Source organism: Ascidiella aspersa, chromosome 6 (genome assembly GCF_963924565.1).
Source record: "Ascidiella aspersa chromosome 6, kaAscAspe10.2, whole genome shotgun sequence".
In the NCBI taxonomy this organism is placed as follows: Eukaryota; Metazoa; Chordata; class Ascidiacea; order Phlebobranchia; family Ascidiidae; genus Ascidiella; species Ascidiella aspersa.
In genome coordinates, this window is record NC_139452.1 from 26,353,856 (window position 1) to 26,379,580 (window position 25,725).

Below are 25,725 nucleotides of genomic sequence, written 5' to 3' on the forward strand. Positions count from 1 at the left end.
CAGAGCAGTTGAGGTTTCAATATTCGGCAATTGAGGCTAAATTTGTGTTTTTTATTATGACTTCAGAGAACTTCCTTGTGAATTTCAGTGACTTTAAATTAGAGCAGTGGGTGCACAAAACATAATAAATCCGTATGAGAGGTTCTCTACTCTTAAATAAAATTAAAAAACACTGTATTACAGTGTTAGACAAACTTTAGTTAAAAAATATTTTTTTTTTAGTTGTTTTATCTAAAGAATAAAGGACCAACACACAATTCTTGTTTGGTTCGCTGATATACTGCATTGGTAAAAAAAAGCAATAAAGGCATAACCCAAGTATGATTTCAAATGAGTATCTACACAACATATTGTAATTTTTACCATTTAAAACGACAACAAAATTATAATTTTTATATAAATACTTTTCTTCAACAATACATAATATAACCTCAAATATCATTCTTTGCATTTAAAACAGTCTATTGCACTAACTAAGGCATCAAGTTAGTTTTGGTACAAAACTTGAAACATATTTCGTCTCTATCAAATTGCCTATTCAGGGCCATTTCAAAGAGCTGCGTATATGAAATATTGTCTGGGTGAAAGGGCATACAGTGTTTTTCCATGATAATGATATAGATTCGGATATAACTGTTGCACAAAATTGTGCCTCCAACGTCGAAAACGGGGCCCATAAGAACAGGGTTTGAATTCAAATTGCAGTTTACGACATTCAGTAACAATAAAGGGCGGATATTATCGAGTGACTTCCAAGGGATTTACTTCAATGGTGACCACATTAAAGCGAAAGGTTTTTTCTTTGGATTGTGGAAAGTTATACACTGCTTTCCCAGTGAATTACACGTTTGGGAGAAATTCCGTCCTTTATACTTTAAGTGGCCGAACGAAAACAGCAATAAAAGATAAATTTCTATTTGTTGCGATTGTGTTTGCTTTGCGAAATATTGGTCAGGGCCGTGTCCAATATTTCTTAAAGTTTATTATGAATTATTGATGCCAATGCTGGGACTTGATTATAACTTGGGTCACTAATGACTTGAGCTGGGAATTGGTTTTTTATTGAAAATATTATTTTTAGTGAAAATGAATCAACTTGGACTTCAGTTATTTTGCAAATGACTTGACTGGGGCTTAAGTCATTTAACAAATGACTTTTCTTGGACTCAGGTTATTTAGCAAATGACTTAACTGGGACATTAGTCATTATGAAACGACTTGTAAACAACACTCTTTTTTACCATTTCGTCAGGACGTGTGTAGACTTCACAGAAGCGATACCGAAACATGTGGATTCTACCAATAAACGGAGCTTAAAAGCTATAACGCGACAAAATCGAAAAACTTCAAAAAAACAACGCAAAGGTTCCCAAGCCGCTCAGCTTACGACTTTAAAAACGTAAACGGGAATAAAAAAGTGGAAAATCGTGTGTGGGTGGGTTTGATCCCTCCTCCCACACCAAATAAACTATAGCAAACCTCAGGCTTTGAATGAAATCGCGACATTGTATTACGTCACAAGGCGCGTGCGGCGACATCAAAGGCCTACCTGGCGGAGGGGAATCACCGTCTCGATGGCGGATCCGTTTCGCGAACCGTGTTTCGTCGCGGATCTAATGACGCTCTCGTGTTTAGACGAGCCTCTTCAAAGGTGCGCGGGTAACGTTATACGTTAGGAGTGCCGCCGCTACATCTGATGCTAATACTACTGCTGCTGCTTCTGCTGGTGCTGCAGTTGTATTGCTGCCTATAGGGATGTCTGATATTAGACGTTTTATATCGGTGCCGATATACGTTATTTTAGACAAACTGTATCGCGACCAAATGCCAAGTTTACGCCATTGCTTTGCTCAAATAAGCAAAAAATTATCTTACAAGACATTAAAAGGCATTATTTCCTGGTTATTTGGCTAATATTTTCGACGTGGTTAGGCCCCTTAGCCTGTTCTGCTATATTACAATGTTTAATTTTTTTCTTTTAAGGTAGAAATCGCTTCGTTGAATCGCACATTATGTCTAAAATTATTAATTTGGCATGGGATCGGCACCGGTCCACCTTAGTATCGGACATAACCAATGCTACCAATTGATATCACGTATCGGCGCCGATCCGATATTATCGGACATCCCTCTAGCTGCAATGCCAAATTTGGGGAAATTTTCCACATGTGTTACGTTTTGCTGCAGTGGAACCACTATTTTACTATAAATTCAAAACCACTATTTTGCTATACAAGTTATACTTGAGTATATTAAAGCTTGAAATTAATTAAAATTGCTCCAAGCGCCTTAGATTTAGATGATGAGGGAAGAGAGTGAATTCAATTTGCGTTGACCTCGCTAAAATTACTCTTTTAATATATTACCCACTCGCGTAGCAGCTGAAGATCATTCGCGAACCACAAGTACAGTGGTATAGGTGTACGACGTTTCAAGAACCACTGTTTTACAGCATATAATGTCTGATAACGCGTGTGTCAGCTCTTGTGCAAACCTTAAAGGGCAGCGTTTTGCTTATATCTATACCCACTATTATTTATATGTTTTGTACTTTATAAACTTCTGACTCATTGGCTAAAATTCGGATACAGTATATAAGGATTTTTGAATATTACATATAATAGGGCTCATGCAATTGTCTTTATTTAGCAATTTAACAAAGTTGTCAAACCCCAATTACTGTAAACTCAGATCATTATCATCGGATGGTTTAAAGGGGCGCTGAGAAATCGCCTGATCGACGTTGAGCAATTTGTCCAGTTTACAAGACCCAACAAAGACACCTACATTGTACCACTTGCCCGAAACAAGGCCATCAAAACAGCGGCGTCAAAAAATCGAAAAGATGGGGCGCGAAGTGTAGGGTTTCGGCAACACGTTTTGGTACTTATACGTTTAGAGGGCGACCCTTCGAAATCCTTCCAAACGCGCGAAACTGGAGAGGGGCTATTAAAATCGTTTTTTTTTTTTGGGGGGGGGGGGTGTTAAGGGGGTCGTTAATCGCGTTTCAGCCCCGTATCACTGACATGTGCCCACGTCTTTCAAATTTTCGCTCTTGCCAAATCGTGGCCGTTAAGGGAATGGTGCTTCTCGCAAATTACTGCGCAGTTCTCGGGACAACATAAGGTAATTTAATAGTTTTTTGTGCAATCGGTCATGGCTTTTTGAAAACAATTAAACGAAGCAATAATCCGGTCTCGCTATGTCTCCAATGCTATTCGAAACCCTTATTATTATGTTAGTTTCTACCCTATTTTTAAGGTTTGACTTTGCTGACCGCGAATAAGTTTAAGATGCCTCAACTATTCTATTTCAGTAAATCTATAAACAATCTTTGAGGCCTTAAAGCAATTACGCGCGAAAACGCTATTTCTCCAATGCTATTCGAAACCCTTATTATAATGTTAGTTGCTACCCTATTTTTAAGGTTTGACTTTGCTGACCGCGAATAAGTTTAAGACGCCTCAACTATTCTATTTCAGTAAATCTATAAACAATCTTTGAGGCCTTAAAGCAATTACGCGCGAAAACGCTATTTCTCCAATGCTATTCGAAACCCTTATTATTATGTTAGTTTCTACCCTATTTTTAAGGTTTGACTTTGCTGACCGCGAATAAGTTTAAGACGCCTCAACTATTCTATTTCAGTAAATCTATAAACAATCTTTGAGGCCTTAAAGCAATTACGCGCGAAAACGCTATTTCTCCAATGCTATTCGAAACCCTTATTATTATGTTAGTTTCTACCCTACTTTTTAAGGTTTGACTATGCTGACCGCGATGAAGTTTAAGAGGCCTTAATGAATATTCAATTACAGTAAACCTATAAATAATCGTGGTTCTTAAGTCGCCGAAATGATGAAATAGCGTTCGTCATGCGCTCCTATAGAGAAATACCACGGCGCCGAAGTTGGATCATAGTTGAAAACGACACGAAAGATCCTCTTACATCACATGTCTACGCAAAAAACTTCAGTCGGCTAAAATTGCGCACATTTCAAACATGCGGAATAAAATGAAGGCAAATCGTAGCAATTTAGCAGGACGAATGCAGTCCGATTTATCAATCACGCGAACCCGACCCAAAATCCCCGAGAATTACATTTTTCCAGTTTTCCATGTTTCCCGATGGATTGCTTTCGCATGCATGCTGCACGCGTGCCGCTTTTGTGCGTTATTAAATCAGGCATTGGCTTGCTCCACGAAAAATCGCACGAGTCCGAATGCCACGTGTTAGAAGCAGATCAAAGTCGGCGAGATCACAGGCGGTGCTGGTAGCAACACGCGTGAGCCAAAACTAATTGGAGAGAGATTGAATTTCAGCCGGTCGATAACTTATAGGCGTTTGAACTGAAATTGTGACGGGGAGAAGGTGTTTAAAAAAACACGAGCTTCTATTAACTTCCTGTGTTTTTTTACTTTGCCGCTTTTAAATCGAGGTTAACATGCCGCCACTATTGTTTATTAGTTGTTCTTTTTTTGGAAGCTCTGACATGCAAATCGGTCCAAAATTAATTCGAAATAACAAACTACATTCCCACCAACTTCGAGAAAACTCTATGACTGAAACAAACTTGATTTCAAGCTTTCAAACCTGAAATGTATTAAGCAAAACTTTAAAGTAATTTTATAAAGCTAATGTAAAGAAACTTGGGAAATATAATTAAAGCCGTCAGTTAAAGTTTGAAATCCGAAGCAAGAAAAACTGAATAACGTTTGTAACACGTTTTTATATGAGTTCGTTTTGTAAAGCAGCTGGATAACCCCTTAAAAGCGAGATAACATAATCCCAATCCGGTTGTATGAAATGGCCTTAAAAAATTACCTAAACGGTTGCAATGATTTATTGAGAGAATAAAAGGAAAAACATGTTATAAAAAATAAAAAATGCATTGATTGCAATTACTTTAACTTTCAAACAAATGTTTATAAAAAAATTAAAAATTGTAATGATTGCCAAACCGCAGTTCTAACTTAACATTAAGATCAGTGAAAAGCCAAAACTGTCTCACTAAATATAGCCATATATTCGTGTATAGGTATAGGTTTTTGCCTACTTAGTAAAATTTACAGGATGTACAATAAGGTATGTTTTGATTTTGGGGTATTTCAGTTCTGTTAGACGATAATGAGCTAGGTCCTGACTAACACATCGAAAGTTCTTTTGGTGCAGAATTGACCAGAAAGTTAGACAATTTTAGGAAAGGGGCGCAGTTTATTTTAAAAATTTCTTGTTTGCCAAGCAACCTGCAGGTTCAAAGGCTAAGTGTTCACCTGGGTGCAAATACCCCAACATTCCCGCCAAGTAACAAACAACATAGTTGCGTAGGTGGCACAACGCAAACTCCCAGCGAGCGTGCGAACCAAAGTTATAAGGGGGCGCGTCGCCGCCTAAATCAACAGGGGCGTCGAAACACCAAGATAGATAGAGAAAAAACCCAAGGATTAAAAGGCGTAATGCGTCACGCTCCAGTGAACTTCAACGACCGGGCAAACGCGACACGTGACGGATCACGTGACGCCGGTTACGCTCCGTTGCGCACAGAGCAGCGGCGGCTAAAAATGATAATAAGTAGTTAGGCGGCGATGACACATCGATTCTATAGAGCGCCGGTCCATTGTGACTCATCACTTGTCGCGCCAGCTAGTGTGTTTGCGCATGCGCGGGCGCGTGCAATCGCGATCGCCTTACGTATCGACTTGCCCCCTCACCCTTGCCCCCTAAATAATGCCCCCCCTCGAGTTTGACGAAGCGAAAAGGGTTACACCGAGTGTCGGTTTTGTTTTGGGTGCTCCGTGTCGCGAAGGTAGGGGGAGGGGGCACCGGTCACGATTTTTTCGCGGGGGGGGGGGGAGATTATTCATTCCCTTGTCATTTCGCCGAACTGTTGAGGCATTTTTCCCACACCGAACGCAAATTTAGTGTGTGAAACATTTAAGATATTCTGATGGAAGATATAGGGCAATTGCTGTGTTTGTTCATGGTAAAGCTGCTAAGATGATACACTGATTTCCTTTTCCTCAAAATAACATGAGACACAACTTGATTTTATTTCGTGGTGATGTTTTGTGTGTTGTGGGCGATTTTTAGAGGCGGGTAGCTTACTTTATTTAATTACCTTGCAAAAATGTGACGGCTCATTTTTTCAGGAAACTGAATTATATGTTATTTATTGAAATTCCATAACTATTGCAGTAAAATGTGATTTAACAATCGTGTTTATGGTTTTCTCATTGAAAATGTATACCAAATTATTAAACGTTTAACAAGTCGAAAATGCCATGTAGATATTCATGGGTAAAATATTAAACCAAAAAGCGACCACTTGCAACGCAAGATTAGTTCTATAGTGTTTTGATGATATTTAAGAAAATGTGCGAGGATTGTATTTGGGTGAAACAAATAGAATTGAAACAGCTTGCAAAATTTTCTGTCCATGACGCATTGAGTTGGTTGTGTTGGGGTCATAGAAAACAACTGTCGCAACATGTTTTGGGTAAACTCACCCTTGTACTGTATATGGGGCAGTGATATTAATCACCCTTTAGGTCCCAGCTAAACAGAATGGAAACGTGAATCATTCGACATTAGAACACGAGCGAAACCCTTTCAGCATTTTGCCTTTTCCGGTCGACGACAAACCTCTTAAAATTCCGCGTTCGGCAACAAATTTTCCAAAATTTTGATATAAAAGCATAACGTGGGAGAAACGGAACACGGAAAAGGTAATTTTGTAAGTAGCGAGGACAAGGTATGGTCACGTTTTTTACTGGGGAAAGCGGATTTGCAAATCCGAAGATTACGCACCGGACCTATTTGGATTCCGGGACTTGAATCGTATTAAAACAGCCGAAAAAAATAGGAAAAGGATGTTGTAAAAGGTGCTTATATTTAAAAAGTTATACTTGTCGTTTCAAGGTTAGGGGAGGAAATTCAAACTTATGGGTCACGAAAGTAATCACAGTGCCGATGTTTATTGCAATTGAAAATAGATTAAACCGACAGATACAGGATGTTTACGTTTTCCTTATTTTTGACCCAATTGTCATTAAGTTACATTTGGGTCTCTGATTTTTCTTTCAAACATGTCGAAAATTACTTATAGGGGGTTAAAGCGCTTTATAGGGAGTTAAAGCGTTTAAAATTCGGTAAAAATTAATACAAAGTCACCGCGACCTATTGCTATGGTGACTGTCTTTTTTTCCGATTTGCCTCAACGGGCGGATCTAATTTGGCCAAATCAGTATACATTGGTGCACGTGGTTAGAAATGACCTCTGTGATGTGGTATACGATCCATATCCACCGAACCTCACGAAAGAGAAAGAATACAGAGCTAAACTTATTGGCAAACTATACAGCGAGACGGTCCCGGGTATTTGAAGTCGCCATTTAAAGGAGTCTATTATAACTGGGGTCTATATAGCGCGCGGCCGCCGAAGCCTGACTAAGCCTTCATTTAGTGGCGAAGGTTGATGTGGCGAAATCGGTCGGCGGCCCTTCAAAGCGAAATGCGAACCATGACGGAATAATTTCGCCCAGGATCGACCAAACACCAAAACGGCCAGGTTGACTGGCCAATTAGTTTGACTGGCCAAGCTGAATATGAATTTCAGAAGCCATAAAATAAGTAACTTGATGATGAATCTCAAAGCCTAAAAGGTGGAGTAAATCGACATCATCTTGATAAAGTCGTTTCGCTACGTAACTGGTATCATCATCAGTTAATGTGTGCACTGTACCAATTCAGCAATTCTGCACATTAACCGATGGTGAATAAACTGCTTAACGAAGCCCCTTTTTTAGAATTGCGTTCCAACTTTTATAAATAAGGTTTGGATTATATTTCAGTCGCATTACCTGATGATAATACAAGTGTGTATGGAAAATTTATTTTCAATATGATGCCTCTTTGCTCGACATTTTTAGCTTTGAGATTCAATATTAAGCAAAATTACAGATCCGTGTATAAGAAAGTTAAATACATAACATAAGTGTTCTTTAAATTTTGTGCCGTTTTTATAAGTCGTCAGTTTCCAATTGCAACTCTTCAAAGCAGTTAGCTGTTTGTTTTTTTCCATTTTTTGCACAAACAAAAAGCGTTAAAAGGTGTGCTTTTGAAGTAAAGCATCCCAAAACAGCCCGAAATTTTTTGAAGGCCCGGCGGCCGAGCGATAAGGAACGCGCTGAATGTTTACCAAACAGCTTGTTTTGTCGCGGCTCGCTGGGAATTCTGGACGCCTATACTATTCCCCCCAGCCCAGCTAATGTGTCGCCGGGGATTAGGCCGGGTCGTGCGAACTAACCTGAGCTTTTCCTTCATTAAATCCCGACGCTTTTGTCCCTTCAATAGCTTCTCGGATACTTTTGAAGCCCGGGTATTCCCGACGGGGTGAAAATGACGTGATTGGCAATTTATTTTTTTGCCGCGCGAAATGCTTAAAAGTGTGTGTTGGAGTTGCTGTGGAAACTTAAAAAAGGGGCAATTGGCGGTTATTGGAGCGTTTCAGCTTAATTTGTTAAACTTGGAACCATATTTTTCCATTCTTGATTAAAAGTGTATATCGGTTTAGCTGTGAAAACTTTTCAAAAAAGGGCACTTTTTTTGAGCCGTTTCAGCTTGATTTTTTCGAGTTTGGCCATATTTTCCCATTCTTGACTAGTAATTTTAGATGTTGACTTTAATCAAAAAGTGGCAGCTATAAAGTAGGAACTTCTGCCATACTTTATCAAGCAAAGTCAGTTATTCTGTCGTGCTGTTGACCTTATATCGAGAATTTGGACCAACGTGAAAAAGTGTATTGTCTCTTAACTCACAGTGAGATACCGTTTGAACAAGATTTCATTTTCCTTATATTGTACAGCTGTTGTAAGTAGACCTAGGCAAAACTAAATTTGTAAGGGTGATTTTTGGTTTTCAATTAGCATTTCAAGGTTTCCCTCATCAAAATTAAAACATCAGTTCAACAGCAAAGTGCAGCTATAAAAATATCTGTTTCTTCTGGACAAATATAACAGACTGCTTGCCTAATTGGTTAATGTGCCTTAATCCCGTACACATATAATCCCGTACACATATAAATCTACAAGAAATACCTAAATGAACCTAAATGAAATCTACAAGTGATACACAAATGAAATCTACAAGAAAAAATCTTGAAATCTACAAGAAATGCCATCATACAGCATTGCCGTAAGGAATACAATTCCCACCTGAACGCCTGCCTTACATTTGCGCACACATAACGCCGCTGTGTGAGTAGCAAAAAACATGGCGCAAACCAACATATAGGCCAAAATGGCAGGAGCAGAAAAACAGTGCACAGGACCAGGACAATGTATTTAATGACTGACATAGCAACGAGAGGCCACTGTGCAATGGTCTAAGTTACTATAAGTATAACTTGATAATGAATTGCCAAAAAGGCCTATAGTAGATCGCGTCATCTTAATTAAGACGTTTCGATACGAGCTTGTATCATCGTCAGTTAATGTAACTGAGAAATACATCGTTTTAATCAAGATGATGTCGATCTACTCGACCTTTTATGCTTTGCAATTTATTACCAAGCCAAATTACAGATCCGTGAAAAGTGTACCCTACTATGAGTAACATGTTAAAGTTTTCTTAGTTAGCGTTTGTTTTTCTTGGATATTTAACGGTAAGCTTTTGGGGATGATTGGATAGACTCCACAGAGAACTCATCAACTTAAAATGCGCTCCTCAGCTAATTTAACAAAGCGGCTCCCGGCCTTGCCAAGTGTCAGGCGATTCTAATTGGATTAGCTCCTTCCAGGCGTACACAGTGAGCCGTAGGGCGAGCCTAAACACACACAGGGGCCTGCAAGGAGCCCCCTACCCCCCAGGGAACCCCACAAACCCCCGAGAACGGCTCTAAAAGGCTAACGCAATTGATGAATCACCGTTGGGCGCCTTTTCGTGGGAAAAACGGTCCCCGTAAAGGTCCCCCTCCCCCCTCGGCTGGGAAAATGATTTGTCTTAGACAAGCGGTGTCCCTTCGATCGCAAGATAACAGATCACGAGGCAGAAAAAAAACGGGGGCCCCCGGCGAAAAAGCGCAAAATGCTATTAGCGCCTTAAATGGCTCGCCAAAGCAAGCGTGAAGCGTCCCCCCGCCCATGAGCTAAAGAGCGTGCTCGGGTACGTGTGAGCGCGCCGGCATTAGGCTACAGTTTATCTCGAGTGACTTGTCAGTCAGCGGCTCTTTTTTAGGGAGATTTCCTCGCCAGTCGTCGCCGCTGTTGTCTTATGGACGACGAATCCCTGTTACCCCAGTTTTGCGACGCTCCCAGAGAGTAAGAGCGCCTTTTTCTCTTCATTTCTCTTTTGTGTTTTCCCTTTTCTTCTTTTTTCTGTTTCTCTCTCTTTCCCTGTGTACACATCTCTCAGGTGGCGACTATGATTTGTGTAATCCAAACTGTGTATCTCGTCCGCCGAAGTTAATTGCAAATTGTAATTTAGCACGCTTATATATTTCGTTTTATGCAATTGGACCTTTCCTTGGCTATTAGGGTTTTCGCTATTTTTTTGCTATTGGCATTCTGTGATTAGACTTGCTACACTATTTCTCGAACTAAAATGAAATTGGTTGTACGCCTTTTGCATTGCAAAAAAATCTCTATAGTCACACCATTGCGAGATCCGATATTATCGAATCAAGGGATATTCAATGTCAAGAGGTAGTATCGGTATTTATCCAACACTGTAGAGATGCGGATCCTATGTATAACTGAGAAACTCGTTTGAATTATGATTTGTTTTCTGGCAAGTGTTTTCTTTTATTGAAAAGTCCATTTGGCAAAAGCATAATATTTTTAAAATCTAATTTGACTTGGTAAGAATATCGATGTCCATACAGTAGTATAGGTAGCATTTTGAACGTTTCGAATTGACCGATTTCATTTCGCGAAGTAAAGCGCGTTGCGTCCATTTTAACAATGCAAGTTGTCTTTCAACGACGTCACCTGGTTTGCTGTTTAAGTAACTCGTTCGTTCTGCTGTCAGTTTTGTTGGGGGCAGGCCGGATTAATTCACCTGCAAACCAAGGTTTGTTCTGCCATCGCTAGTCTATTGTCGCTGTTCGTGATACTGTAGCTGTTTAGTGCCTTATATCAAACGTGGAAAGCACATGCATTTTTCCGTAAAATGTCGAAAAACAGAATGCTTAAGCAGAGCAAAATCCACCATTTTGATATACACATGTTTGCCAAGGTTTTCAAAATGTTGTTTTTAGTTAAGCGCTGCCTAATTTTCATGTGAATCCTATATCAGTGCAATGTTAAAATATTTGAATTTTGGCGATTCAGCACTAAACGTCTTAGACAGAGTTGTTCGAAAATCGATCGAAAAAAGATTTCTAACCGAGTATAGTCTAAAGACTATTATAACACATTACAGAAGCCCCATTTTTCCTTAAGAAGTAATACAGCTGCCAGTTATTAGAATAAAGTTAAACGCGGCAGTTAAATATAAATCAGGCTTATATTGTAAATGAATTTCTTACACGATTTGTAGGCCCATGAAATGTGTTAAAAATATGTCAAGTTTGCTACTACAGGTCACGCTTGAACATGTCATATGTACGAATGGTTTTACCTCCAATTAACTCTAAAATAACCCTAGATTTTAAGTGCGTGTTCTATTGAAATATTCGGCGCGTATTTAGGAAATCAATGCACCCTTCCTATAACGATGCGACTGTAACTCCTGCACAGCCAAGAAAGCGGTTAGCCTAAAGCAAATACGGAGGGCGTAATGGGAGGTATAGTGATGCCTACTTCATACTCTGAGTGCTGACAGAAGTTGCAAAACGAAGGAATTCGACTGAATGCTTGTCTCGTGTGTGGCAACCGGCCGGACAAAGTGGCGACTGATAAAGCTGCTTCGCACCAGTGTTAAAATGACTTGACTTAGGTACACTCAAGTCCCTGTTTTCAAATGACCTGACTTGACTTAAGTCGTTTTTGCCAAATTACTTGACTTATATTTTGAGTCATTGAGTCAAAAATAACTTCGTTGAAATAAGTGGTTTTAGTTAATGTTTTATTATAAAAGTTGGCTATTTATCTTACATTTGCACGTAAACGATTAGATTATTACATTGTATTATTCTATGTTAGCGTTATTGCTCGTATTCGGACAAGTTTACGGACTCCAATGTTTAATTGTTTTATTTTTATATCAGCGATTGCCGATTTGTAGTTGACTTTACTTGGGCCACTGATGACTTAGACTGCTGGGTCTTTACTTGCTTTTTTTGTAAATGCTTGACTAACAGGACCTAAATCTCGCAAAATCAACTGTTTTACACCGGTGTATCTCCGCCAGATACACGCTTAAAGCGCTCGTAATTTCCAACAGTGACTCGCCTAGGGTAAATCGGCAAACTACCCTGCCCAATCCACGAGACGGGGATGCGAACATTTTTGCGCACATTGTGCAAAATAACGCCACGTCCCCTGTTGCAATCCACGGCCAATCTTTTTTTCATTGATAAGGCAAATTGTTGTTGATTTTGGATTAGTAAAAAATATTTATATCTTTGAGCATTATCGCTAGAGTTTGTCGTTAGACGTGTAATGAATATCAAACCCATACAGATGATGTACTGTAGCATATTTTGAACGTTTTGAATAAGAAAATGTTGCAAATGATCACATTGTGTCTTTCATTGTTGCAAATAATCTTGCATTGTTGCAAATAAATAAAGAATTGTATTAAAAGTTTAAAATATCTTATACATGTTCTGGCGTTAATATTCATTCTGCATTTTATCTGTTTATTTGCTACCATCAAAAATGCTGTCTTTTCTCTGCATTTTAAAAAGTATGAACAAAAAAGTTGCAATGTTCATGGTGCGTAGTTTATTTTGCTTCGCCACATACTTGTTTAGGAATGTGCTTCAGCAATGCTCTAGTATTGCAATACTCAGCAATCAATACGGGTCCTTGAGACGTTCTGAACAATCCACTTAGCTGCTTGGCGTAAGTGTGAAACGTAGAATGAGAAACCGATATCACATGATAAGTGTTATAATAACCTGAGTCAATGGCTTGACGAGGACTCGAGTGTTTTTTGCCAAAAATTTAAAAGTTGACCAGGTAAAACATATTTATTTTAATTTGTGCTGACAATGCGAAATAATGACAGGAATCAAATGACCTTAAATTTCGTAGTGAAGACATTTCAGATTTATTGCTGAAAAACATTATTTTTCTGAAACAGTTTTCTCATTATATGTTTAGTTTTTGGTGTTGTCAATGCGAAATAATGCTAGAACTTTCGACAAACATTAAACTCAAACTAGAAACGGCGACAAGTTTGCACGTGTGAATAAAATTTAGGAGAAACAATTGAGAAACCGTGATAGTAATGTCAGGCAGTTGGCAAAAATGTCATTGACATTTGGGCATATTTTAGTTTTTGGCGACGTATAAAATTTGAAGAAAGGACGCTTTTCAGTTTCATAAACCACAAATGTTCAAAATACTTATAGCTAATTGCATGCTGTAACTACAGAAGTATAATAGGCTTTTTGTTCATAGAAAGACATTTATTTTTTTTTCTACAATGATGAGGGACTGTTTTGTACCTTTAAAACACCTCAAAACAAAATACTGCACATAAAGTCATTTTTTACCTTAATACAAATTTAGCTTTGCACTTGAAACTCCACATATAGGCACGCGGCACACAGTTTAAGAAAAGCACTGCACAATCCGGTTAAATCCATTTGAGACAAGTGTGAAATTTTGACGCAATTGTAAAACCAGGAGAGAAGCGAAACCAACAACCCCTTGACACGAGGCACATAAGTGAGGCGCTGGTAAATGGCGACAGGGGGGAATGAAGGCCGCTCTCCTATAAGCACCAATTAATATTAAAGCGAGCAAAATGGGATTATCCGACGGCGGCCAATCCTCAAGACACCAAATCGCTTCCCACAGCGCGCGTCAAAAACAACATATAGATCCCAGCTAAAGTGGATCATCATCGCTTTGATTGGCTTGTTTGATTAGGAGCAGAGATTCGTCTGCATTCCATGTGTACAATCTGGCGCGTGCAAGTTGTATAGAGACTGCTCATGGCGTGTTGCGCTTTGATTTGCTTTGCGGCGGATTCCTGTGATCCGGCAATTAATCGCTGTGAGGTGGATATTATTGTTGTCGGCCCTTTGACGGAATTATCGCTATTCGGGCAATTATTCGCGTGTCGCAAAGTTGTTTGATTTCGGCCGGATCGCATCAATTTATTTTCGTTAAGGTGTGAAGCGACTGGTGTAATTTTAATCAATCGTTTATGAAAAATAAATTGGTGTCCAATTGGGTTTTTATTTATGCTCTATTTTCTAACGCTATATCACCAGAGACGGCTTTATTTTGAAAGGTCTATGCTAAAGTGTAGTATCGAACATAAAAACCAGGAGAACAAATATGCTATTTTGTGGTAAAAATGTCAAATCTATAACTTTGAATATAGAAATATTTAAATATAAAACTGCAAATTTTAAGTTTGTTTCCATTTAAACAGATGATTTTAATAAACTCTAATCTGTTTAAGCTTATCACATGTTAAACCTTGGATCATCATGGTTGGGATTTTAGTCATAGGTTCTTGTAAAAATATCAAAGCCCATACAGAAGTAGGTATCATTTTGAACGTTTGAAAAACTCTCTATTCATTTTCAACATAGTGTGAGATGTATATTGGAAACGTTTACAACGCTACCTACTTTGACAAGGGCTTTTATATTTCTACAACACGTTAACTATTTTACGCAAAAAAAAAACTAAATTGACGTGAAAAAAACACTCTAGCAAACAGTGGGCCATTTTGACTCGCATGATGGGCAACATTTTCGTCTGAGGAATCCTAAAAAGTTCAGGTAAAGTTATGTTACCAATGCGACGGCGCGTGTTGGTTGTACAGCTCGTTATCATTGGGACCCGATGAGTTTTTGAAGCGGAGTTTATGTGACCCAGCAATTAATCGCTGTGAGGTGCTGGATATTATTGTTGTCGGTCCTTTGACGGAATTAGCGCGATTCGGGCAATTATTCGCGTGTCGCAAAGTTGTTTGAATTAGATTCGGCCGAGCCAGTTTTTAAGCAATTAGTGCAGGCTATGGTAAAAATTGAAAAAGCATTGAAACACGTTTACAAAATAACGCAAATAGAATTATTACAACTTAGAATTAGCAGATTAAAAAGTCATTTTTTGGTAAAAATGCCGTTTCTATAGATTTCTCATGAAATGTTAGTCAATGGCAAAATTTGTATAAAATGAAAAGGGTGTTATTCCCTTCGTATTATACATTCGGAAAATAATTAAGTTTAAGGATTGAAGGAAATTAAATCCATGTAGTTAGGGTAATAAAAATAGGGAAATAAATATGCTGTTTCTTGCAAAATAATTTTCTTCCTAAAGCTCAATTAAATGATGTACGAATGTGATTTGCTTTCCATTTAAACTGGTGGGATTCTACGATAATACAATTTGTCAACGTCCAATAGATAAAACATTGCCAAAAATTGTTAAGCTACAAGTGTTTCACGCAAAGAGTTTGACAAATTTCCGCTTATACTTGCAAATGCAAAGAGAAAATGGCGGACGCTATCCCATTTTGCCTCGGCAGCTTACGTACATCTCCCAAACTGCAGCAGTCTACTGGAACAAGTTGTTGTTTCGAATGCTGCCTGGCTGGCGACCCAACCGCCTTTGCATTATACATGCTCCCATTCGCTATAGGCGCGACAGGCAGGTATGCTGTGGCCAGGGAAGTTTTACTGGCGGGTTCTGGGGGCACGGTTTCCCCCTTGCAATGGATACAATAGGGTATTGGCATGTCCCCTTCGTCTTTCGGTTGGCATGCAATGCTTTTCTTCACTTAGTCCTATACGTATGCGTGCTGCTTTGCCAAAGAATTGACGAAAGGCGCTGCGTTGAAGTTATTCTGTCGCTGTTTCCCAGTTGCGCAATTGGTTCGGGCTTTTCTAATTGAAATTGCTAGCGAACGGACTCGGGGGAAACTAATGGACTTGCCAAACGCTTTGAAAAGTTCAGAAATGCAACACCCGCTCGCTACACCGCAAATATCGGCGCGTTAAGTTTAAGCAATATAACAACACGCGATTTGGAATTGTACTGTTGAAAAAATGTCCAACCTATAGTTTGCGCAAAAAACATGTTTCAATCCATATATAAAACACGTGGTATGCCAAACCATCAATGTTTAGTTAAAAATATTTTTTCAGTTTAAGAAACAAAAATCGACACGAGTTTTAGCATAGTAATTGTCGAAAAAAATGTCCAACCTATAGATTGCGCAAAAAATGTTTTTACCTAAATGTAAAACACGCGGGTTAGCAACCATCAACACTTTGTCAGAAATTATCTTTTATGACGTTTGCTAATTGTTAGAGTTAATTGCGAAAAGTATCATTTGATAAATAACAAATCACCGCGTAAATATATCTTTCCGCCAGGTGGCGATAAAGCGCTCTGCAATGGCCGTCAGGTTACACACTGTGCCTCGTGAAGATGTTTAAATTCGTTTTTGAGGAAATCGCGTAACATGCCGACGTCATCAACATTTTTGACGTAAATTAGCGCATGAAATGTCCGCAAATTGTCTTTGTAGTGTTTTTATTTAGGGAAAATTTCGAATGTGTTTATCTGTTGATTTTACGCGAATCACTTACAGCGAATATTTGCGTGAATTAAACAACAAGCAATTCAGCGTATAATAGTGACGCGAAACTCTCCGGGAATTCGCCTGAAACGCTTTGAGGAGCAAACGCGTAAAGCGCGCATGGCGTAACGCCGCGGAAAACACGAAAAAGGCCCAAAATGTCGGCTGGCGGCAGACTGAAGCGGACAGCAGTAGCAGCGGCGGCGGCGGGGAAAGGTGTATTCTCTCTCGGGCGCGTTTATAAACAACTGAATGGCGCATCGAGGCCAATTGTCACCTTTTGTTGCTGTTAGGTTTCGATTGAAAGCAGTGCTTCGCCTTTTTCTCCGGTTTCTCTCTTTTTCGCCGGGCGCTTTCTCTCTTTTTTCAGCAGCCTTCTCTCTTTTTTCGGCCGCCGCGAAAGAGTGGTTGGGGCAGCCGTAAGAGCAACAGCAGCGGCAATTCGCGCCTATTAATGTGTCGGATTGGCGACGGGTAACGGTAGTCGATTGGACTCACCTGTCCGAGACGGTTCTATAGGCACTGTTGCTCCTTGTGTCAATACAGTTTTGTAAGACGGACTTCTTGTATCAGGATTTTTTAACCTTGTTTGCTAGACACATACTCAAGTTCAGGACAGAAATAATTCGATGTTAATAAATGCAGCATCTACTATGGTGCAATTAAACGACACAGTATTTGAAAAAAAAATTTGTAAGCTTTGAGTGAAAATACAGCAGAGAGGATTTAGCAGAACGAGTTTAAAAATGATGCCGCGTTTACTATATTTATTTTCGCTTTTTTATTCACGGCAAAAAGTGGAAATATGTAAACAGAGTGTTTAGATTCGAATGGCGAATCCTTCAGGTAAAATCGCAATGCAGAAATACTTTACGACTTGGCGAAAATAATGCACAATACGCATGCCGCCATTTTTTGCTTTTATGCTGAAGTTTGCGCGAGGTGTCTTTAACTAACGGTGCTTGTTTGTTATCTTTAACGCTATCCAGGCCAATCAACAAACTATAAAGAAACTGTATTTAAAAACGTGCGCCATTTGCAACACGCACGAAAGCAGCAAAAGAAGAAGCGAATCCTTGAAAGGTACGGGATCGCTTCTACTGCTACTCAAGTAACGAAAAAGCTGCCGCAAGAAACCGCCTTCCACGGCTACGGAAAGCTACAGCGACCGGCAACCAGCAGCGCCTGCTATGGCCGCCGCCCTGGCCATCAACCCTTACCCTTCAATGCTTCCGCAGGTAGTGCAGCACCCATCGGCTGTAGCCGCTGCCGCCGCGGCGCATTTCTCCGCCGTTTCGGCCGGACCCAGCTCTCACGCTGCCGCAGTCAACCACGGCATGATGTCCTCATACGGCGGGATGCCAGCGCCCGCGCCCCCGCCAAGCTCACAGGCGGCGCCCGGTCTCTCGTTTGGATTCACACAGGAGCAAGTCGCTTGCGTTTGCGAGGTTCTACAACAAGGCGGTAATATAGAGCGTCTTGCGCGTTTCCTATGGTCTCTACCCGGATGTGAGCAGCTGCATAAGAACGAGAGTGTACTAAAGGCAAAGGCGGTGGTCGCTTTCCACCGCGGGAACTTCAGAGAGCTGTACAAGATCATCGAGAACAACCAGTTCTCCGAGCACAACCACCCCAAGCTGCAGCAGCTCTGGCTTAAATCGCACTACATCGAGGCTGAGAAGTTGCGAGGACGGCCGCTCGGCGCCGTTGGCAAGTACCGCGTCCGTCGCAAGTTTCCGCTGCCCAGGTCGATCTGGGATGGCGAGGAGACCAGCTACTGTTTTAAGGTGGGTTTTCCTACGTTTGTCAGGTGTCGTTTGAACCGTTTTGGCCTGGGGTGCCTTAAACTACCAGCTACGAACAGCGTTATGTTATTTACTAACGCAGCTCAGTGTTGTGGGTGTTTGAGTCTTTACTGGGTCCTATATATACACTACCAAAAGCGGTAAATTCTGGTAGCCTTGACAAGAATTATTTGGTCATTTATTCATAGCTTGGTGGGTTTTCAGGACGCTTCTGGAGTTATTGCCCTGCTGAACGTGTTCCCAATACTATATTACTTATTTTTTTAGCCTGGACAAGAATTGTGTTGTCGTTTATGTACACCTTAAGCTCTTACCATTACCAACAAGGCTAAAATCCATTATATTTTAATGTCAAATGAAAGCCTTGAAACAAGACATTACTGTGATATTTTTCAACCCAGTTCTGTAGTCTTAGAAATACATTTTAAACTATTTTTATGCAAATCTACGCACGTTTGTCAACTTGTCTGTTTTATGGTTTGTAACATTACTTAAATCTAACCCCTTTGGATATGTTCAAACATTTTTTTATGCGGCGAATCGCTTTTTAGTTGGAATCGATTTTGTCGTATTTTGCAACCTGTGGTAAATCTGCCACCATGTAAACTTATTCGTGTAGGGACTTAAATTTGCTGGTACACAAGTACAGTGACACTTTAGTATAGTTAACTTGTAAAGCTGTCTTTGCCAAAGTTAGAACAACGACGCCTTCGTTGATTTTATCATACTGTAATAACATATTTATGCGAGCGCTTGCGACTCAATTTGTGTTGTGATAACGGCGGGAAAATGGAAATTAAGGTAATCCACTGGCTGTGGTTATGTAGCAGATTGTCATCTATACGTAAAGTAATAATAATACGACGACTGTTTAAGCATTCAACTAAATTAAAGAGCTCAAACTGCCTTATGTTTAATTCAGTGAAGATAGTTCGGTGTGGATTATATCTAAAAGGGGGAAATGTTTGCTGTACATGTGCCAAAAAACTTTAGAATTATGAAAAAGTTTAACTAAATATTTCCAGTTTGTCGGGTATCTCAAATGTTAGACAGTTTTTTTATGGATTTGAGCTTGGCTAATTAAAATCGTTAGTTATTTTAACGCATTTTGTTCTTTATAGACGATTTTTACGAAATGTAGACAATATTTATTTAGAAACTGGTGTTAAATTATAGTTACAGCCAACTTACCGAAAATTTGAAAAAAAGCAGTTTAGGCAATTCTTGCAATTTCGACGTTTTTGTGCAGGAAAAGTCTCGGGCTGCACTGCGTGACTGGTACACCCACAACCCTTACCCCTCACCCCGCGAGAAAAGGGAACTGGCCGAGGGCACCGGACTGACCGTCACCCAGGTCAGCAACTGGTTCAAGAACAGAAGGCAAAGAGACAGAGCGGCTGAGGCCAAAGAAAGGTGAGAAACAGGACTGTATGCTGTAACTGTTAATTCCTGTTTGCTTGTTTTGGTTTAGTTCTTACTGATTTAACGACAATCAGGCGTCAAAAATGTTCTTTAAAAAAATGTTTCTTTGTATTTCACGAAAATCAACCCATGAAGAGTATATACTTAGAATTTCAAATACAAAAAACTTGTAGTTCCTATTGCAACTAAATAAGACTGTTAAAAAACCAATCGATTTGCAGCCACAACTATCATTTCGCATTGTGTTTATCGTTTTTTATTCGTTTTATTTAAAGCCTACAAATTTAATAACCTCTGTTAGTTGCGAAAAACTTTAATAAGAAATAGATTGAGACACAACCTTGTTCTGATGTTATTAAAAGGAATGCGAACCTTTTTATTTGATCTGCAAATCACAATTCAAACATCAAACTAACGGAAATGTGTCTGGGGATGGACTAAGACAATTGAATAACTTTAGTTGCAATTCTAATATTTATCCAATTTCCTTTAAAACAAATGCTACTTTACCAATGCGTGTTTTCAGTTAGTCTAAATTGGGCAAACTGAAAAACATTCTAAAATAATTCAAAAGAACAATATCGAGCTGTCCAAGTAAGCTGAGGGACATTAATTAACGAATGGGAAAAAATAAAAGGCAACGAGCGCTTGTCGGGTTTTTGAGCTCATTGTAGCTTGAACAAAAAGCGTCTGAAAGCGTTCAGTAGCACCAGCAAGCGTAGAACGTCAAAGGGCTGTTGGTTGTCCACAATAAGAGGTCGTAAGCTGATACGCTACTGACATTCATAATATGGCAGTTGGACAGGTGTAGCTTGTAAATTCGCACAATGCCGTGAAATCCAACTGCTGCTCATCGTTTTGCTGCTTACTGTGGCGCAATCAGTAATAAACAAATCGATATCTACGTTTAAAACCAGCCGAAATAGTGCTCTTAAATACTTGATTTTTATTCGACTGTGTTGTCAAAAGCGCAGTCACAGCTAAAATATTCAGTTGATTTAATCTTTAAATAAAAATCTAGTCAATGATTACCTTTCTTGTTTATTTAAATATTGTGTAGGGAAACATTTCCGTTTTTTCTTGTATGTTACACAATGCTATAGTTTGTCGTATTGCAGCCTTTGTCGTTTCGATAATAACAGAATACAACAAAAGTTCAATATTTTCACCTGCCTTGATTTGCAATTGACGCTGTACTGATGTCGATTGGAATCCGGTTGCTGAGCTAACTAAAGTCGAATTGTATATTGCAAAAAATAGCAAAAACACCCTGTGTAGGAGGTGTAACATTTGCGTAAATGCTTCCTTTAAGAAAAACATCGATAAAATGTTACCCCCTTCTTTTATTTTTTTTCCAAAAAACATCACATTATTTAACCAAAGGCCACATTTCTTTCAATCGTCTCAAACACAGACAATAATATCATCAGCCGCATATTTTCAAAAATCCGTCAAAAAGAACCACGAGTCCAGTTATTTCTATTAGCTGGACGCAGTCACACGATTTAAGCACTCTTTCAATTACGGTTCAATTTGTGTATCAGACATTTTTTGCTCAGCTTACAAAGAGTGATCAACAGTCACGCTTTAAGTTGAACTATAAAAAGACTATAAATTTCGCCCAACAGCATTTTTCCAGAGCCGAACACAGTAACCGGCGTCCGCCATTTTGTTTTTTAACTACTCGACGGGGTCGCGACTTCCAGTAACCCGAGGGCAGCGAGGTGTTGAAAATAAGCAGTCAGCGTGACTCATCTTGGTTTAAGCGCGCAACGCAATGCGATAATGACCAACTAATAGGAAAGCAAAACAAGCCTGATTCTAAGGTTAAATATTGCGTTTTTGCACGGTTTGTGATGTTTGTTGTTTTGCGTAACCGGCAAAGCTGCACTGCCGTCCATTTTCATTTCGAATTCAACTTATTAGCATTTGTGTAATACATTTTCAAAGCTTATAATGTCAACATTGCTTGTGAATATTGCTTCTAAGTATGATCAAGGCTACATTTGATATTTTGTTAAGGACTAACAATACGGAATTGTCGTGTATTTACTATCCTACTAAACAATTTATACAATTTTGAGCTCTTAATTTGTAAAAGAACAATAGTTTCGCAAATACGACGCGCATATAAGATAAGATTTAACGGCATCGCATATATCATATTGCTTACGCGCTGCCCCAAAGAGCATTTAAGCCATAAATACACACTTGTTCTTAGTTTGTGTAACTTTAAGCAAAGCATAACTAGTACTTGCATTTTTTGCAATAGAAAATTTTATTTTTGAAAATAGCGATTTGAGCTGCAGTATATTTTAGAATCTAACTGTCACTTCTTTATAAGTTTTAATAACCTATAAAGTACACGGTTGTATCAACACTTCTGTAAACGTCCGTTTCTATTTCCGCAGGGACGGAGGCGAAATCCCTCAGGCCGGAATGCCGCTGCAGGCTTCGGGAATGGGCACGCCGCCGCAGACCGGGATGGACGGCATGCCACACGCGGGACATGGAGGCTCGATTTCCGGCGACGGCTTAGAACCAAAGCCGGGCTTAGATGGACTTACACACCATCATCAGCAACAAGTCCTACAACACCAACAGCAACAGCACCATGAGCAGATGCTGCATCACCAGCCTCACGCTCACACGCCGCCTCATCACGCCATGAACCAACATCACGCCATGCCGCCTCACAGCATGATTATGAGCACGCTTCACGACCCTCATGCAATGTCGCAGCACCATAGCGGCGGCCCGGTTCCGGGACACCATTACACCGTAGCCGGCGCCGAAGGAGGCCACATGGCCCCGTTGCACCACCCGGACATGTACCCCCCGCCACCGCCGCCCCACCTGGGTCAGATGCCCCCCCATCACCTGTCCGTTTCGGCACCCGGTGGCATGCATGAGTCCATGATTCACGGAATGGCCCAGAGCAACCCTGTTGAGATGGGAACGTAATGGACACGGTTGTTTTTTTTTTTGTTTTGTTTTTTGTCATACTTCCTATATTCGGAAAACACATTCCGCATCCGAAAGAAGGCATTGGAACTTTTTTCAATCGGTTCTTTATTTCGTGTATGCCGACTTGCCTGTAATTTTGCCGGGCGAACCAACCAATCAAAGCGTTGCACATTTCAAATTGAAAGTCATGGCAAAAAATTGGTTTTAAATCTCTAAGATCTTGGTGTTTTTAAAACGTATAGCGAGCATTTTGGTGATTAAAAAGCTGCCACAAATTTGAAACGCCGTGTTTCATTAGAAACAAATGGTGCAACTTTTCATGGTATACAGGCAAAAACTTCTGTACTTTTTAAACTGGTGCCATTGGTGGGAAAAAAATAAAAACAGATGCAAATTGTTGGCCTTGCATTTGTTTAGCCAACACTTTTATGCCTAACCGTGAAATAAGCCAACGTTTTTGCCCGAAACAGTCGTGTTAGTGTTAACCGCTCGTTATAGTTATCGCGTTTACCTTTTACCCGGTGTTAGCAGCGCATTTCCTTAAATATAGACCCGTGTTAGTTCGCCCAAAGAGCCATAGGCTTAGAAAAGGCGAGTGCTCGCAAAAAGCTCGTTTTTACGGCCATGTGTTTTCACTGTTATCTGTCATGTTTTATTCAAAGGCGCAGCCGCTTTACGGCACAGAAAAAGCGCGCACATTCTGTTTTTTTGCATGTTAAGCGTTGGACCAAAGCGATCGGTATTTGTTGATCGATTGGATTGTTTATTAGCCTTGATGTAGATGCAAAAGAGGCGGTTATTTAATTGCGCGAACCATTCCCTTTGCGAAAGTATTGTGCGTCGCATGCTGCTCTGTACTATCACGACATATTTAGTTTTGGTAATTCCATTTTTCGGACCAAAAAGCCCTCCTGAAAACGTTCCACGTTAACATTTTCCTTCGTCTTTTTGTGTGTGTAGAAAAGTTTATATATACATAACTTTATAGCGTCGTAACATTCCTACAAATCGTGCACTGCGATATTCAATTGCTATCTTGTATTATTACGCTGTCATTCTGCAAAGAATCTCACGTTAAACTTTTTTTCAAGTGTTGTTCGTAGCCCTTTGAAATCACATGACATTTATCTATCTTCAACTCTCCATTTCAAGAGTAACTCCATGACGGTATATAGAGACAACGCCAACTGTTAAACTTGCAAGTTTTATGTTGTCCAAGTTTGTCCATTCCTTGAATGCCTAACCCCGACTTAAGAAAATATTTACCCGGCTGTTTTCTTGCAAGCGGTGTGTTTTGCCCCAGCAATTGTCTGTGTTTTGTTTTTGTTGTTTTCTTTTTACTTTTTTACTTTTTTTGTTGTTGTTATATGCGCCGTTTTAGAGCGTATTTATAACCTTGTACGAGGTCGCCGCAGTGTTGATCGCACAGCGCTGTTTGACAATAAACGCAAAAGCAGAAAATCAAAGTCACTCTATCTCATTTCTTTACAGGAAAGGTTTAATATGCAAACAATGTTCTGAAAACGGAAGGGCCGATTTACAACACTAAAGGTTCTTATAAGATCAAAGAGGTTGAACTAAAAAAGGCTGGTTCTTTTACGAAGCATAGTAATAATGTTGACTAAAGAAAGCGAACAGGAAAACTGTCTTTAACTTAACTTGTCAACTTATCCGTATAAAGTTATATACTATGAAATAAACACAGTAACAATACAGCATACTTCTTATTTAAAGAAGTTTCACAAAATGTGAACTCCTAACGCAAATGTCGGCAAACCGTAGCGAACATGCCCCGGTGATTCAATAAATAAAGAAGATTATTATAACAGAGATTCTTAGCAATCCAACTGGCTAGGGTTCTCTCGTGTTCTGTAAAGCAATATTTGTAGTTCTTAAGACCGGTAGTAAGCACAGTTTAGGGTGAAAAAAAAATCTCTGCATATATGTGATGCTGTTGTACAGTATACACAACTATTATTAGAACTTTATGGCTTTGAGATAATATGTTGCCATTTTGCAAGATAGTTACGCTTTGTTGGCATTCGGAGATTACACCATACGATTTTCAACTTAGTATAACCTGACTTAAATGGTTTTAACTATGATAAATTTACAAATCTAAGTATGCTGACTAAATAGATAACATGCAAATTCGTACACGAATATCGGTAACGAATGACTTGTGTAAAATCCTTGTGTTTAAATCAAATTAGCTTTCCCACATCATATACGATAGCTTTTTTGACGTCAAAACAAGGTTAAATATGTCAGTAATAACCTGTTTTGATGTCCTAGTAATTTTGTTAAACATCAATTTTAGGCTACACTAACATTGGTCGACAAAACGTATAATTGACCACAATTTAGATTTGAACAAATAAGAATAATTTGGACAGTCCCAAACTAAAAAGCTCTTTCATGCTCACTATATTACTATAAACTTAGTTTAGCATAAATAGTTCAGCTTTTGAACATGGTGGTTTAAGGTTGTAGTAAGACGTAGTAAAACTATCAAAGCTCATACAGAAGTGTAGCATTTTAAACGTTTTCGACAACTCTTTATCCACTTTCAACATAGTGAGAAGACACTCAGCTTAGCTTTGTTTGGCTTTTTTTTATAAAATAACTTAAAATATCGTTTTTTGTATAGAAAGAGCTTTGTTAAAAATTCATTAAACACCTTGGAACAGGTTTCAATAGAAACCGCATGTACTAATATTTGTTTTGATATGGGTGAAAATCAAATTGGAAGGCTGAATATCGAAAAAGTCGGAATACACAAAACTCAGAGGGCTGCAAAGCTTGTATATGTATAATCAT

General features: G+C 39.4%; 1 protein-coding gene across 2 annotated transcripts in view; it reads left to right on the forward strand.

Annotated features, from left to right (window-relative positions):
• Positions 1-24,358, forward strand: part of LOC146141030 (homeobox protein SIX6-like) — a 39,795-nt gene extending 15,437 nt beyond the window's left edge. The window contains exons 2-4 of one of the 2 annotated variants that reach the window (XM_083391242.1): positions 17,950-18,498; positions 19,766-19,929; positions 22,350-24,358. In XM_083391242.1, the coding sequence (XP_083247368.1) occupies positions 18,049-18,498; positions 19,766-19,929; positions 22,350-22,902 (1,167 nt within the window). In that variant the 5' untranslated portion in view covers positions 17,950-18,048 and the 3' untranslated portion in view covers positions 22,903-24,358. Of the gene's footprint in view, positions 1-17,131; positions 18,499-19,765; positions 19,930-22,349 lie in introns of those variants that run through there. The other variant, XM_083391241.1, reaches the window with a different exon arrangement.
• The last annotated feature ends 1,367 nt before the right edge of the window (positions 24,359-25,725 follow it).